Genomic DNA, 16,944 nt, shown 5'->3' on the forward strand with positions numbered 1-16,944 from the left:
TTTGTTCCTGAAGCCGTGATGTGGATTTTTTTGATCCACACTCTGAGACCAGGTTCAGAATTAGAAATACAGATTATAGCCATATATCAAACAAGTTCAAGGCCCATCTGTGTGCAAGGTTCTTCAGCATGAAATCTGATATACAAAGATGATAATCAATCAGTGTAGACTGCATGGTGACAAGTCTTTCAGAACACTAATATTTTCGTGCTGTTGTTGCCATCCTACTCTCACTTCCAAGTTCTATTGTGTTCCTACTAATATTACTGTTCACACTGTCATCCCTTTGCATTGACTTGTCCCCATTCAGAGGCTCTCCTACTCCTGTCAGCTTTCCCCAAGGATTAGTTTAAAAGTTGCTCTTCCATCTTTTTGATATTGTGCCAGCAGCATGGTTCCCTTTTGGTTCAAGTGAAGCTGGTCTCTTTTCCACAGCTTCAGCGTGTCCCAGAAAGTTCCCCACTGCCTAACAAATCTAAATCCTTCCTTCTGGCACTATTTGCTTGCCCATGCATTGAGATTCTGATTCTGTGACTGTCTAGCTGGCCCTGTATGTGGAACTGGTAGCTATTCTGGGAATGCTACCTTTGAGGTCCTGGCCTTTAACTTTCTGCACAATAATTATTTTTTTTCCTCCAAGACAATACAACTACATTTTCCAATGCCATTGGTGCCAGTGTGCATCATGACAGCTGATTCCTCCCTATCAACCTATCTAGACAGCACATGATATCTACAACCTTCATACCAGGCACACAAGTCACCATGTGGTTAATAATCAAACCACCCACTATCAAAAACCCACTCCCCCAACCCCAAAGGAATATCCTCAGTACAAGAGGATATTAGCCTATCATCCAAAAGGGATCATGCCCCTCCTCCTCAGCCTGATACCCTCCAGCCTTGACACTCTCAATCTCCATGACAGCAAAAGAGCTGCCAGCACAGGATTGGGACTGCTCTAGTAGGTCCCTGAAGGTCTCATCACAGGCCTCTCTCTCTCTCCCTCAGCTTCTCCGGGTTAGCAACTCTAGCCTCAATGGAATGAATCTATTTCCTGAGAGCCAAGAGCTCCATGCATCAAGTACACACCCACAATTTCTGCCCAGTGGGTGGATAATCATACAGTGAAAAACACTAGATAGCCCCCACTCCCCTGATGGCTTTTTACCTTCATAATTGGTTTGGTTGTTTAAACTCATTTGGTCATTTATATTCAGATAGGTTTGCCAACTACCAATAAAAATCCCAGTGTGTTGGAATTTTAGCTTTCAGACCACTTCTTTAACTTTCGGACCTCTAGTCAGAAAATTTTTCCCCTCAGCTGAGTTTTTTTCTCAGTTGCACTACAGGTGAACAGACAGTTTTTGTACACTAATAACAGTGCACTGTTATTAGATTCATCCATTTTACTGCAGCCCCACTGTGATTGGATGGCTTTTGGTCTGGGGGAGTTCAATTCACGGGAAGGGCAGAGTCAGAGAGTGCTACTGTGAGAAGGGAAACATTTTCTTCTATGGTCATAAGGTGCTAGCAGTTTGTGGCACCCACCCCATGGACTTTATTTGTATACAAATAACAAATCAATGTTAATTGTCACATAGCTCTTTATAGGCTGTTGAACTTTGATTGAAATGTAGTTTATTGTGATTACTCCATAGTTTAAGATAACAAAGTTTTTAAAAAATGTAAAACTTCACTTTGTATAATAAGCAGAACAATAATCAGAATGGTCTCAAAGCTATGTAGAGACTAGATGGTGTGACAAGCACTCATCAGGGTATTTCCACACTCCCTCTCTCCCTTTTGTTTTTCCTCCCTAAAATGGCCACTGAGATCTCACATAGTCATACAAGATCTCAGTAGAATTCTTTTCTTTTTAAATGCAGATATTGCTTCTATGATTTGGGCTTTTTTTAAACATACATTTTATATTTTTCTGCAAACCTCATGGGGGGAAAAACTGTAAGTGTACATGGTTTTGCAAGGAGGGGGGTTAAAAAGGCAAATTAATTCTCCATATTTTTAATCAAATGTTAGTAAGTGGGTAACATCACTTGTTACTTAGTACTTTCAAATGTGTAAAAAGAGTAGTTATAGCTCTAATAATCTATGAGATTATCATGGGATAATAATGTCAACATATTATCTGAATTTCTGCCCCAATTTAAAGCCAATGCCCACAATAACAAGCCAATAAAAACAACAATAAGAATAAAGATAACAAAAAGTGAATGTAATCAAAGGAATTACATACGTTATCTAAATGTCATTATTAAACCCAGACTTGTGCCCATGGCCTAGGTGCTGCAAATATTCAGTGTCATGCAAGAGATACTAAAACATCTAATCACTCCTGGAATTTGAAGTTTTCTATTTTGGCAGCATCTGCCATTCCTAGATAAGTGTCTAGCCTTAAGCCATACTCTTTCCATGCCCTTATGAGGATGTAGCAACCACTGTTGTCTTAAAATTGAAGATTAGCATGTTGTGCTGTGATTATGATGTCAAATCTCAAAGGGTAGAACGGGCAAACTAATTGGAATGTTCATCCTGTATTTGGCAACAGAAAAAGTAATGTGATCAGTGTAACAATATGTTCTGTACATTTTCACAATCCGCTCTGCTTGACCAGCTGAATATTGCACAGTGCACATATTTACTCTGCATATTCATTCTAATTTTTGGCCCATACAACATTTTTACCAGTGAACTCTATGTTCAATGTATGTAAAAAATGCATACTTTTGGAGCAAGCACCCTTTTGCATTTTGAATTTTGTTCTGTTCAGGTTTTCTGTATGGCTAATTTTAAACTAGGAGGGTATATTTGATTTTATGTGTTTACTTTGTTTGATTTTACTAAGATCAATGTTTAGCTCTGCTTCAATAGGCGGTTTTAAGTTAGAATCACCTGTATAAATTAGCAATTGCAAATGAGAAATAACTTTCTTCCTTTTTCTTCTGTAAGTGGTAGAAATCTAAAAAAGTTAAACTCATGAGATGTCATGTAAACAACAAAATCCTTCTCAAATGTATTAAACTGATGCTTTCAGTTGATTATTTTTAAAATCCCAAATTTTGTTATCCTTCCTTTACCCTAGTAAGTCCAGTTCCTGCCCATAAACTAGAACACCGTTTGTGTCTGGGGGAGAGTGGGAGAAGGGAAACAGGATGATACTTTTTGCCCAGTGCTGGCTGTCTTCCCAGCCAGGTGACCTTAGAGTAGAGATGGGCATGAACCTAAATATGAACCAAAAAACCCCACGAACCAGCCTGGTTCGGGGCTTGCAAACCAGGGTTCATGGAAGCTGGTTTCCATGAACTCCATGAACTGGACTACTGGTTCATTTGGTTCGTATTAAAGGGCCAGTTTAAATGGCTATTTCCCCGGGGGAAATGGCCATTTAAACTTTTCCTGCCACTTGTAAGTGGCAGATCTCTTTAAACTATCAGCTGGCAGGCGGCAGGGGGGATCCCCCCTCACCAAGTGCCAGCTGATAGTTTAAAGGGACCTGCCACTTGCAAGTGGCAGGACCCTTTAAATGGCCCAACCCCAAGCCCCAACCCCCCCGGCCCCAACCCCCACCCACCCCAGCACCAGCACCAGCCCCTCACCCCCTCCCAAGCCCCAGCCCCCCACTTACCTTCCATCTGATGCTGCGGTGGTGGAGGCCACCTCCACTGCCCTGCAGGCCCATGTGGCAGCAGAGGAGGTGGAAAAGGGCCCTCCTGCCCCTCAAATGGCAGCCACTGCTGCCATTTGAGGGGCAGGAGGGCTCCTTTTGGTGTCCTCCGCTGTCCTGTGGGCACGCAGAACAGCAGAGGAAACTGAAAATGGCCTTTCCATCCCTCAAATGGCAGCTGCGGGGGTTGGGGCTGGGGGGGTCATTTAAAGGGCCCTGCCACTTGCAAGTGGTAGGAAAGGGCCCTTTAAATGATTAAATGATTAAACCCCATTAACCACGAACCACGAACTGGTTCATAACTGGGCCAGTTCCATGCCAGTTCGTGATTCATGGTTCGTGGTTCATGGAAACCCCACAAACCTCGTGGTTCGGTTTTTCTGGTTTCTGCTCATGCCTACCTTAGAGTAGCTTCACCAGCCCAGCCACCCATGAGCTGGCCAGGAAGGGAAGGGGAAATCACTGGCCAGCTTCAGGTTTCAGTCTGGTTCATGACTCACATTGAAAAAGAGGAAGCTGCATGTACACAAGGCATTTGAGTACTATCTCCCACCCTCCCACCTCATGTTTTCACTTAACTTTTGTTGTGATACCCATCCTTAGCTATGTCTGTGGAGGTTGCTGGTTAACAGGGCCGGGAAGGAATTTTACATCTAAAGAGTAAGTCTCAAATGGGATTTCCTCCTTTTTATTATGATCTTTTTAAAAATTGGAAACAGTATATGGGAGGTTGGGGGGCAGGAACTGTGAGAAAGCATTGTAATTGTGCTAATCAAATGCATCTAACTTGGATCAGATGCATCTGAAAAGTTCACCAAAAAATTGACTCCCTGCTTGTGACTTGCGAGTATAACATGAGCCAAATTGGCAGGAGATCAAGCACAATTAATCTCTCATCTGTGCTGGTACAGTCCATTCTGCCTTGCCATCATTCTGTAATCTCATTGTACTACAGTTTTATACCAGCTCCAAGATGACCATTTGTTTGAGCAAAAGATTGGAATGCATTTAGTTTCATTCTAATTAATAATGATGAGCACTTCCATATGTTTCAATGCAATCTTCCTAAATTAAATGAATAGAAGTTTTGCTGAGGCAATGCTGGTTGGATCCTATCCATTACAGGAAATTCTTCACTGCATCTGAATAACAGGGATCTAGAAGCTTCTCCAGAGTCACTCATAATGCTTAGTCCCAAGGGATGGTCTTTCAACTAACAGATAATGTTATTCAGTCCAGTATAAGATCTTTGTGTGTGTTTTCAGAGCAGGTTTTGTGGCAGTTCTCTACAAACAAATAGAATACAAAAATAATAAAGTAAATAGAAATAATTACCTTTCGGTGGAGGCTTTTTTTCAATTGTCTCTGGTTTTTCAGTCTTGTCTATCTGAATCTCTGGAAGTAACATAATTTAGTTAGTAGAAATTGAAATACTGTCATAGGAAAGTGGTAAAGAAAGTACATTACAAATACATTAGTGCTAAGCTAGAGATTTGAATATTTGAAATTATTAATAAAAATATTGCTCATGTGTGGCATTGTTCTTGATGTGTTGTCTTCAAAATGTATCATTTTTCTTTATCATTTTGTGATTTTGTTAATAACATAGGATGTATGACATGCCATTCATAATATTTGTCTAATAAACTATTTTGGTTTCCCTTCCAAAATCCTCAGACCTTTTATATGAGAAGATACCTCTAAATTAACTTGCTGTTTTGTTCTAGATGAAAACCAGTTGAACCCCTGAAGGTTTTAACTGGTGTTATTCAATCCCGCACAATTTCTCTGATATTTCACATGAAGAGGTAACCAGATCTGTTTAGAATTTTGCATTAGGAGACATATGTCGATAATTCTGTTATCTCTGTACATTCAGTCATTGCTGGGTACTCTTGCACTTCTCTCAGTGCTGGTACAGTACCTTAAATGCAACAAGAACCTTGGGATCTATAACCATCCTGAAGGATATCTTTGCTGTAAAAAACTTCTATATCTGTAACATCATTGCTGAATAGATATACAAAAATCAACGTGATAATAAGGCAGTTTTAACTTAAGCAGAGTAACACTTTTCTGAGACCACTGACAATTTATCACATTCTACTGTGTATTTGGGGTGCCATCCTCCTGCCGGGCCTGGAGTTGTCCTGGACTTACAACAGATCTCTAGACTACAGAGATTAGTCTCCTGGAGGAATTGGCAGCTTTCAAGGGTAGACTCTATGGATTCATATCCCGGCCAAGCTCCCTCTCCTCCCCAAACTCCATCCGTACAGTTTGTATGGTTTCACGAACCATGAACTTTCATGAACTTTCACAAATTTGCTCTGGTTCCCCAACTGGTTTGTGTGGTTCATGAAAACATCACTTTCGGGGCAACAGAAGGTCTACAGAACAGGGGTGTGAGCTTCCAGTTTCCCTCTTTCAAATGCCAGCTGCTTTCAGCTGATGGGAGGGGAATCCCCACCAGCTGAAAAAAGCTCCTGGCTGTTCTGCTTCCCATGTTTGCAGAAGTTTGCTTATTCCCTGCTGGCTTTAAAAGCCAGGAAAGGGCTAAATGACTGGTTTTCCCTTCCTCCTTTGGGATATGCATACACTCAAGCGTTTTGCACAGCCCTTTGGAAACAAAGTGACAGGGAAGCTGCTGCTGCTCCCTGCCCTTTTGTTTCCAAAGGGCTATGCAAAATGCTTGATTTTTTTCTCTTTGCAGAGCCTGAAACATGCCTTGGAGGGAGGGAAAAGCAGCTATTTAATCCTTTCCTGGCTTTTAAAGCCAGGAGGAAAGTGCAGTAATGTTACAATGTCACAATGCTACAATGTTACAACATTGCTACACTTGCTTGCCTTTGGGGGAAAAAAGAGGGAGTGAGTGAATACCCCAAAGGAGGAAGGGAAAAACAGCCATTTAGCCCTTTACTAGCTTTTAAAGCCAGCAGGGAATAAGCAAACTTCTGCAAACATGGGAAGCAGAACAGATACTGAAACGCTTTAAAGTTCCAGCTGACATTTGGAAGCAGCAACACTTTTCTTGCATGCAAGAGAACTGTTCCTCCTTTCAAATGTGGGGGCTTTTTTCAGCTCATGGGGGATCCCCCTTCCATCAGCTGAAAAGCAGCAGGGTGCACACTTCTACTGCGGAAAGCTCATCTCTAGTTGCCTAGGAAACTGATTGATCAGCGCCAGGCTGTCTGCAGTGGTGAACCAAAAACAAACCAAATGAACCAGCCTAAAGTTCATCCCATTAATCAGAAATGGGATCTGATGAACCACTGGTTCGTGAACCACAAACCGGCGAGGTTTGTGACAAATTTTGGTTTGTATTTCAGTTCGTGCCCATCTCTATTAGTTAACCCAAATCATTCTTTTTTAGCATGTAAAGCAATATTTAAGAAAGAGAGACTGTGACATCATAAGAACAAATTAGGAGAAAGTAAAACTATGATTATGATTTCAAACAAACAAGCAATCACATGATTGCTAAACCAGTTTCAAAACTGGAGCTGCATCAGTTTAACAAATTAATTGAATGTCTATTTTTTATTGTTTACAAAAATGAGAGCAAAAAGTGAGCTTCCTGAATTTGTTTAATAAGAGCACGTCCTATTGAGAGATACATAATATTCATCTTGATGTAAGGATAGTGTTACAAAAGTCAACAGAACATTTGTCCACAGACATCTGGCTTTAATTTACATCCATTGCTACTCTTCCCAACAGCATTCTCATTTAATATAATAAACATAAAAGTTGAACTATTAAATAGTTATTTAGTGTTAGTGTTAGCTGTTCTATTAAATACAAGGCTTTATTTATTACATAGTCAGTTCTCACTGTTATCTCTCTTTTCACACTCAAGCATGGCCATGTACAACTCAGTAATAAGGCAAGGTGAGGCACTGGCATTGCGTAGCATATTTTTGGAAGGCAGCAGCCTCCATTTCAGTGCCATCTCAGCCTCAACAAGTTGGGAAGCCCTAAAGGCCACGTGTGGCTTGCTGTGTGGTTTTTAAATATGACTGAAGAATGAGAAGGGGAATGATGCTGGGTGCTCTGACTTGGGATGCTGAGAGGCAGTGAGAGGCAAGGGGCAGAAGTGGGTGACAAAAGCAGGGGGTGCCAGTCAGTCCTGTGATCAAGGGTAGCACTCTTTGTTGAGTCATCACTGAAAAAAACTAACAGTGCAATCCTAAACCTTTTAAGGCTATTGGAGAAGACTTAGAATGGTCATGGCTATGGAGTTAGAAGCAGATCCAGTTAGAAGGGTCATGGCTATGGAGTTAGAAGCAGATCCAGTTAGAAGGGTCATGGCTATGGAGTTAGAAGCAGATCCAGTTCTCAGTGGCTTCCCCTGAATTCTATGGGATAAAAGCAACACATGCACAAACAACACTGATGGAGAAAAGGACAAACTTGTGTCTCCATTCCCACCAAAAAACCTTCTGGAGTCTTCAGAGAATGTATATGTCAGTCCCACACCGCTGATGTCTGTGATTACCCACCTTTACTATTTTCCATAAAACAAAGGTACACTGTTACAGCCATGTGTATGGGTAAAAACAAGATACCCTAAAAAACCTGTTTGCACTTAATATAGGGGAAAGAAGCAGATTCTTCAAAGCTAGTTTTTATAGCACATGTTATTCTCTATAACAAATACCTTTAATTTTCTGCTAATCATATCATATCTTTTTGCTGAGTTGCTAAAGCAGTTGTATTTTAATAGAAAACTTACATAGCTGGTTAAAAGGATACAATTTATCTCCATCAGAGAGGCATATTGTTAATAAATCCTAAATATTATGAATTCACATTCAGAAAACCGACAGAATCTAGCAGTAGCAATGATAATCTTTGTTACCAAGGCAACCATCCTGATTCTTTATAAGATGCCAGCACAGTTTATTAAATTATTGTGAGGGAGCATGTATTTTAAAAGACATACTTCATTGATATGTTTTCATTAGCTACCAAGAAACAGAACAGAGAAAACCCTTTCTAGATTTCTCTTTTTACAATAGTTTATAATTGTATATCCTCAGTTGTGTGGACATCACTTTTTGCTCAGTTGATACACATCGCCTGAAGTAATACAATTCTTGAGGTAAAATAATTATATCATTCACAACAAAAACCAATAGTCTATTCAAAAATTATTTTAAATATTGGTGTCTTCCTCTGTATTTTTGGCAACAGCATATACCTGTGGTCCTAGATTTGAAACTTCCCAATTACAGGGCACTGAATTTGCAAATTATGAAAATTTATACACACACAATGTTAAACTTGTTCAGACTAACTGCTCAGGCTTAATTACATCAGAGTAAGGGAAGGGCTAATATAAAAGAATGAAAGAATGAAAGCATTTAAAAACTTCAAAGGGAAATGTTATGCTTTACATATGACAACACAGAAAGAATATAATTCAGGAAAAGTTAGGGCCAAGCTACACATGACGAAAGACACTTGCCTGGCAAGCGGATTGAGTGGAGGGCAAGTGAACAGGGAGAAATACACTTGCCATTCAAGTGTCATTTTTCACTTGTAGCTTGGCCCTTAGACAGTTTCAAATCAGTTTCAAGTCAGGTATTTCATAGAGCTTAACAATGGAAATCGAGAGCCACTCCCAGTTCTTGCTAAACAGAAACATGAAGGAGCAGAGTTCATCTCTGAGAGACAAAGCTTTCACCATTACCTGAACTAGTCTATCATCCTTTCATCTCATCTGCTTCTCTCAGGATGGTATACATACAGTATTTCGCTCTCCACTATTTAATCCTCACAAAAAATGCTGTGAGGTAGGCTACCTTGAGTGATAGTGACTGGCTCTGGTCCTCAGTGAGTTTCATGGCTGAGTGGGGATTTGAGCTCATTCTCCACTGTGCTAGATAAATTCTCTAAAGGAGTGTCATAATGTAATTTTAAATGCATATTTTGCAAGGAAATGGCTCCTTTATGTGTGTGTGTGTGTGTGTGTGTGTGTGTGTGTGTGTGTGTGTATGCACACATGTCTTGTTGATTTCATGAGTCACAAGGCAAGGCAAGAGCAGTCTGGAAGGCAGAAATAAAGAGATCCAGAGCAGGATGGCATTTGTGCTCTAGAGGTTCTCAGCAATCAGTAACAGAAATCATTTTCTGCTAACCACTGCTTCTCTAACCTCTTTCCTCACTAAAAAAAAAAGTGAGTGGGATGTAACATCTTCTGCAGTCTAATTAGAATGAACTTTTCGTACTTTCATGTGCAGATTAACAAGGCTTTATCTCACTGGCTTTGAAGTCTTATAAAAATAAATGTTACATTTGTGGAGCATTCAGACTAGAAACCTGGGAGCCAGATGTAGCCTTTTCATATCAGAGGCCAAGTTCTCTGTCCTTCTCGCCCCCTCCTCCTACCACATTTCTTGCCACTACTGCTAGTCACCCATGTCCTCCAGTTTGGACCACTATTGTGATCTAAATTTATCAGGAATTGACTTTTTTTCTATTTGTTTTAACAGATTTTTTTGTTTTGTACATTATTCATTTCCATTGGTTTTGAGGGAAACAACTTTGTTTTACATCAAATTTTGAACGAATTCTGCAGGAATTTACCCTTGTTAAAGAAATAATTTCTGCCAAACTTCAAAAACATTGTAAAAAAGTTTCCAATGTAAAAGCATATATACTGAAATCTTGTGAATCTTAAAGAAATGTACGTTTTATCAATTAGAAAGCTACTTATCAAGTTACTATGAAAAGCAGAGAGACGTTTATTTCCCCTAAGAGAATTCTTACTTGGCAAAGGGAGTGGAGGTGGATAATTGACATCCATGAAGGCAGGCAGCATACTCAACCAGGCACAGGGAGGCAGTTGGTCACCCCAAAACTGCAGGAATGTTAGATAGTGGGCAACAGCTTACAGTTGACAAATTTGTGCAGCCAGACAGAAGGCATAGAGACAAACTTATGCCTGCAACCTGGAAGTCCATTGAGCAGTGCTTATCAGGTAGAAGGTAGCATTTAGCACCTCAGTGAGACAAGCAGCAATACAGAAAGGCAAACAGGCAGACACTATGCATGCACACACACAGAAAGACAGGCAACAAGGCAAAGTGGGTGTGTATACTTCAATAACTGTTACTAGCACACACAAACCCATAATTTTAATTTATTGTAATCAAAAACACACAGAGAAAGAGAGCCTTAAACTAACCACTGGTCCAGCAATGATTTGTGGAAATGTTTGGAAAGAAAGATCAGTGTACTTATTTTCTGGTGAAAGTTTTGTTTGACTTTGCTAATCGGAAATCATCAATGTCAGCTTCAGATCTCTTGATTGCCTCTTATTTCTTCTACCGCCCTCTGATCCCATTGAATTGTTTGCATCAGATGCCAGGGAAATCAATGAAACAAAATGCATTCATTGGAAGAAGTACAGAATTTATCTACAAGAAGGAACCCCTTTGTGGGTGGTTCCATATGAGGTGATAGACCCGAGAGCTGTTGATAATGAACAACAATGTTTAACGTATAAAGAAATAACTAAAACTGAAGCATCCAAACTTAGAATAAAGACACAAGAGGAACTATCACCTAACTACGATTGGTTCCAGTATAGACAGATCAGAGACTTATATAATTCGGACTCTGTAAAGGGAGGTATACGAATAGAGAATTCGGAACTAGAGCAGACCCTTCTTAAAGAAGATAAGAAAAGAATATCCAAGGTATACCAAGTACTGTTGAAGTGGTATACCGAGGATGAGATAGTTAAAACACAAATGGTGAAATGGGCTATAAACTTTAATAAAGAAATAACAATGGAGGCATGGGAATACTTGTGGAAAACTACAATGAAGACAACGACATGTATTAATATCAAAGAGAACATTTATAAAATGATCTATCGTTGGTACATGACACCAAAGAAGATTGCGCTAGGGAATTTGAATACTTCTAATAAATGCTGGAAATGTAAGAAGCATGAGGGCTCCCTCTATCATATGTGGTGGTCGTGTGAGGTAGCCAGGCAGTACTGGGGGGAAATAATAAGAGAAATGAGTGAAATTTTACAATTTCAAATTAATAAGAACCCAGAACTCCTGCTACTGAACTTGGGAATGGAGGGAATTCCAGCCCAACACAGGATGTTGATATTTTATATGACAGCAGCAGCTAGACTTTTGTATGCGCAAAAATGGAAAGTACAAGAAGTGCCAACTATTGAAGATTGGACTTACAAATTGCTGTATATGGCTGAAATGGACAAGATGACAAGAAAATTGAGAGATCTGGACTCAGGGCAGTTCAACACAGACTGGGAGAAGCTGAAACAATACTTGGAGAAGAAATGGGAGGTGGGAGGAAAACTGTGGCAGTTTGAGAACTACTGAAGTATTGAAGTAGAGGGGGGAGACTTTACCGGGGGGAGAAGAGATAAATGTGAATTAATAAGCAGTCAGATTAATAGATTGACATATATATAGATATATATAGGTTAACAAACAGAACATAGAGAAAATAATTAATTATAAGGACTAAATATAAGGAGCGATTAACTAACAATATTTTCTTTTTTTTCTGACAAGTTTTGTACCAAACTGAATGTCTGAAGATATAGATGGGTCAAATTGATTGATTACGTGAGGAGAGATATATAGAACTATTATAAAAAGATAGAATGAGTAATATATATAGAGAATAAGTCAAATTGTTTGATATAAACGAATGTATGATCTATATGGTTTATGATATATAGAAATACCTGAAATTGAAAAATTGGGATAAATTGTTTATCTAAGATGGAAACAAAGGCTTACAGTTTGGGCATATAATGTTAAAAATAGTTAAGGATGTACTGCTTAGAATAATGGAGAATATATATTTGTTTTAGATAGAGGAAGCTAATAAAAGTAAGGGAAAGGGGACAAAGGGTTGGAAAGCTGTTGGAAGTCAACAAAAAGGGGGGGGAAAGGGAGGGGGTTAGAGATGAAAAAATTGGGGAAAATTGAATGTAAATGTGGAAATAATGGATTCTAACCCAATAAAAAATTTTCAAAAAAAAAAAGAAACAAAAGAAACAAAATGCATTCATAGTTTCATTTTGTTATTCTACATATTCTACTTTCACTAGTTTGAAAACAAATGTAAATCCATTCTTAAGAAATAGCTAGTGTATAAATACACTCTGTGGCACTTGTGAATTCAACAAGAGCAAAAAGATAATTTCTGTTGTCAGCTTTCTACAAACTATGCAAAACTGAATTATTCAGGAGAGCTTTTTCAAACAGGTAATAGGGCTGTGCTGTAAGAAAATGGCTCAAAGAGATGCTTGTGATAAAGGGACTATAGACTCTAATACATTGTCTGTTGATGTAGTTATGCTCCTTCTGGTTAGTTTCTGCATCATTTAATGTACCATGTCAAATTGTTTATGGTTTATTTCAGCACTGTTTTGACTCTGTATTTGGATTTATGTCATTGTCATTGTCATTGTCATTGTCATTTATAGTCCCCCTTTCTAACTGAGACTCGAGGCAGATTACACAGTATGAGATTAGCACAATCAGTATCAAGTACATTTCCAACAGTATCAAGGACATTTCCATAAACAATGCCATAGGGTAAATAGTTAGAAGTTTAAAAGGACATAGTATTACCAAGAATCCAATACAAAGTAGAAGAAATGCTTAAACAGAACATAACCAATTCTAGGACTGACATTAGACAACATAAAGCACAGATAATACATAGGAGTATATATTTAAAGCAACAGATAATATGTAAGGCAACACAGTGGTGAAGTCTATGGTCCCTAACTCATTAGCTAAACATCTGAGACCCCCTTCCTACAATACAGCCCTCCCATTTGAGTAAAAAGCCTTTTTGAATAATTTGGTTTTGCATCGTTTGTGAAAATCCAGGAGAGTGGGGGCTCTCCTGACCTTCTCAGGCAGGTCGTTCCACAGGGTAGGGGCCACCACAAAGAAAGCCCATGTACAGGCTGCTGCTGATTTTGCCCATGTGCTACTTGGCACCTACAGGAGACTCTGTTTTGATGAGCAAAGCTGCCATGGAGGAACACAGGGAGGGAGACGGTCCCGTAGGTATGCTGGACCAAGGCAGTGAAGAGCTTTGTATATAATAACCAATATCTTGAACTGAGCACAGTAACTGATAGGTAGCCAATGGAGTGACTGTAGTATGGGAGTGATGTTCATGCTCCTGCTCGCTCTTGATAACTTGAGCTGCAGCATTTAGCACTAATCAGCGCTGCCTAGTTAACTTAGATGGGAGACTTATGTCTAGTGCATTATAATAGTCCAGTCTTGATGTTACCATAGCATGGATCCAGGTGGCCAGGTTGGCTGTGTCAAGATAAGAAGCCATCTTTCAGGTGAAAGTGAGGTTGTAGAAAGCATTTTTTGCCACTGCCTTAATTTGTTTTTCTAGTAGTAGCACTGGATCCAGTATAACTCCTAGACTCTTATCCGAGTCTGCAAGGGTCAGACAAACTCCACCAAAAGTGGAGCGTATAATATCCTTCAAGATCTCTGCCTTCCCAACAATCATCACTTCAGTCTTGTCTGGGTTCAGTTTCAATTTGTTGTTTTTCAACACTTTCACCATGGCTGTCAGGCAGTGATCTCAAATTTCTACTGCATCCTGTGGGGACCTAGATAGTTTTTATTCAGATGTCTGCTACCAACACCCCATTGTATTGAACATTAAGTGTCCAAGCTATTGATCATATTAATCCTTCACTGTGTAATGCACTTTGAATCTCAGTGAGAAAGACAGGGAGGGAGAGAGGGGGCAGGGGCCAAGAATATATCATGCGTGTAGAGCTAATGTACAAGTGTAGATGACTGGGGAAGGCACAAACCACCCCATATCAAAAAGTCTGTCAAGAAAATGTCGTGATGCGACATCCTTCCATGGCTTAATAATGACTCAGTGCTTGCACAGGGGACTACCTTTACCTTTTCCTAGAGCTAATGTAATACAATGGTTAGAATGCTGGATTAGGATCCAGATTCAAATAATAACCACTCAGTTGTGAAACTCATTGGTTGGTCTTGATCCACTCACTCTGTCATAGGGTTGCTGTGTGGATAACATTGCGAAAGAACTGTGCATGCTGAATTTTGGGAATATGCATCCTTGGTGGATGCAAGGAATGAAAATTGCATGTACATGTGCATGCTTATAAATTTCAAGATAGGAATGGTATATTTGTTGAATGTTTGTAGTTGTAGGTACACTGTTCACATGTTATAGACTGGAGGTTGCATATGTGAAAAGCATGCAGGCTTGGTGGATGCAAAAACATTTTTTAGGGGGAGGGGTAAAGGTAGACTGAAAAGGAAAAAAACAGGAAAGAACTGGACAAAGCTGTATTAGAAAGAATCGAGATAGAGGGACTAGAAATAGTTAGAAAATGAGAAAAATAGGTGTCCCTTTTCTCAATTTAGCTTGCTAAGAACTATAATTATAGCTATACCAAAGAAGCACCAAAGCACCCTATTCAGCCAGGTATACAAATATAGACTTGCATTCACTGAAGACTCACATAAGAACTCTCATATTTACTAAATAGAGATCAGTTTAAACCATAGTAAACAATCTGGGGGAGGAAGCTTCAACACAGAGATACATATTTACACCCCCAACTTCTACCCATGGGATCCAAAGTGGCTTACAACACTTTACTTTCCTCCATTTTATCCTCACAAAAATAATATGAGGTAGGTCCGGCAGAGAGTGTGGGAATGGCCCAAAGTCATCCGGCAAGTTTCTGTGGTAGAGCAGGAATTCAATCCTGGGCCTCCCAGTGTCAGGTTCAGAATGCTCTCATGTATGTTCTTGCCTAACCGACTCCATCTTTAATCCTTTCAGTGTTTAAGTGCTTTCTTCACAGGTGCCAAGGTTCCCAGGCAGCTATCTCACAGAGAAGGATTGTTTTGGCTACCGACGTTCCACCATGAATCGGCCTTGAAGAACTTTCGCTTTCCTAACTTCAAAGGGGTTGTTTTGAGAACTGTGGGGGGAGGTTGGGCCTGCTGGGATCTGTTACTTTGTACCTCATGCTTTGCCTGTCATTGGTAACAATGCATATGTACCATCCTGAATATTGTATTCAGGCCAGTGGACTATAATGAACTAATTCTCCAGTAAAAACCTTTTGGAAACAATGGACTGTTGTCTGATTGCAGAGGGTAGTCTGGAGTAAGGGCATTATCTAGCCACAGCTCTGACACCCAGATCCTAATCCAGAGTTCTAACCACTAGCTCTATATGGAAACACAGTACAAGATTTCAGCACAGTAAGTCAAGGAAGAAAAAGAACAGATGACAAGCAAATAATATTAAGATGGTATCACACAGAAGCAAAGGACTTCTGTGACTTGCAACTATTGTCTTTACTGCAAGATGTAATCCTCATTTTATTTATTCAAAGCATTTAGAAAACGAGAAAACAGAGGGCCCGGCGACTGTCCTGACCTTCTTGGGCATCGAGTTGGATACGGTGCAACAGACTTCTAGGCTTCCGGGGGAGAAACTCTTAGATCTGAAGGCGCGATTGCGTACCATGCTGGGGAAACGCAAAGTTTCCTTATTAGAGCTCCAGCAAGTAGTGGGCCACCTTAACTTTGCCTGTAGCCCCCGGTAGAGCCTTTTTGCGGGGCCTTTGTGACACCATGGGGACCCTCCAGCTCCCTCATCACAAGATGCGCCTGTCTGAGGGCATGCAGGAAGACCTAGGTGTCTGGCTGCAATTTTTGCGGGGATTTAATGGGGTGTCTTTTTGGAGACAGGAGCTCCTTTTAGAAGGTGAGCTACAAGTGTCTTCAGATGCTTCCGGGTCCATAGGTCTGGGGATTTATTTTAGGCGGCACTGGTGTGCCGCCACTTGGCCCAAGGATTGGGTTGCTGACGGGCGGTGTAGGGATCTAACCTATCTGGAGTTCTTCCCTATCTTGGTGGTGGTTTATATTTGGGGGGAGGAGCTTGCCAACCACTCTGTGCACTTCTAGTAAGATAATATGGCAGTAGTTCAAGTGGTGAACTCCCTTTCATCTAAATTGCGCCGGGACATGACCTTGGTCCGCGCCTTTACCTTAAGGTGCTTGCACCTTAATATATTGTTTTCAGCCAGGCATATACCTGGTGTCAACAATGAGGTGGCAGACGCCTTGTCTCGTCTGCAGATGGACCAGTTTCGACAGCTTGCCCCCGAGGCCGATTTGGTGCTAGCTCTGGTGCCGCAGGAGCTGTGG

General features: G+C 40.3%; 1 protein-coding gene across 8 annotated transcripts in view; it reads right to left on the bottom strand.

Annotated features, from left to right (window-relative positions):
- Nucleotides 1-16,944, bottom strand: part of TRDN (triadin) — a 334,586-nt gene that overhangs the window by 249,376 nt on the left and 68,266 nt on the right. For all 8 annotated transcript variants that reach the window (XR_008597030.1, XM_054979502.1, XM_054979172.1 and 5 more), the window contains one exon: nucleotides 5,021-5,080. Coding sequence is in view for 7 of the 8 variants with exons in the window: in XM_054979502.1 (XP_054835477.1) it covers nucleotides 5,021-5,080 (60 nt within the window). In the remaining variant the exon portion in view is untranslated. The remainder of the gene's footprint in view (nucleotides 1-5,020; nucleotides 5,081-16,944) is intronic.

Source organism: Eublepharis macularius, chromosome 1 (genome assembly GCF_028583425.1).
Source record: "Eublepharis macularius isolate TG4126 chromosome 1, MPM_Emac_v1.0, whole genome shotgun sequence".
Taxonomy (NCBI): domain Eukaryota; kingdom Metazoa; phylum Chordata; class Lepidosauria; order Squamata; family Eublepharidae; genus Eublepharis; species Eublepharis macularius.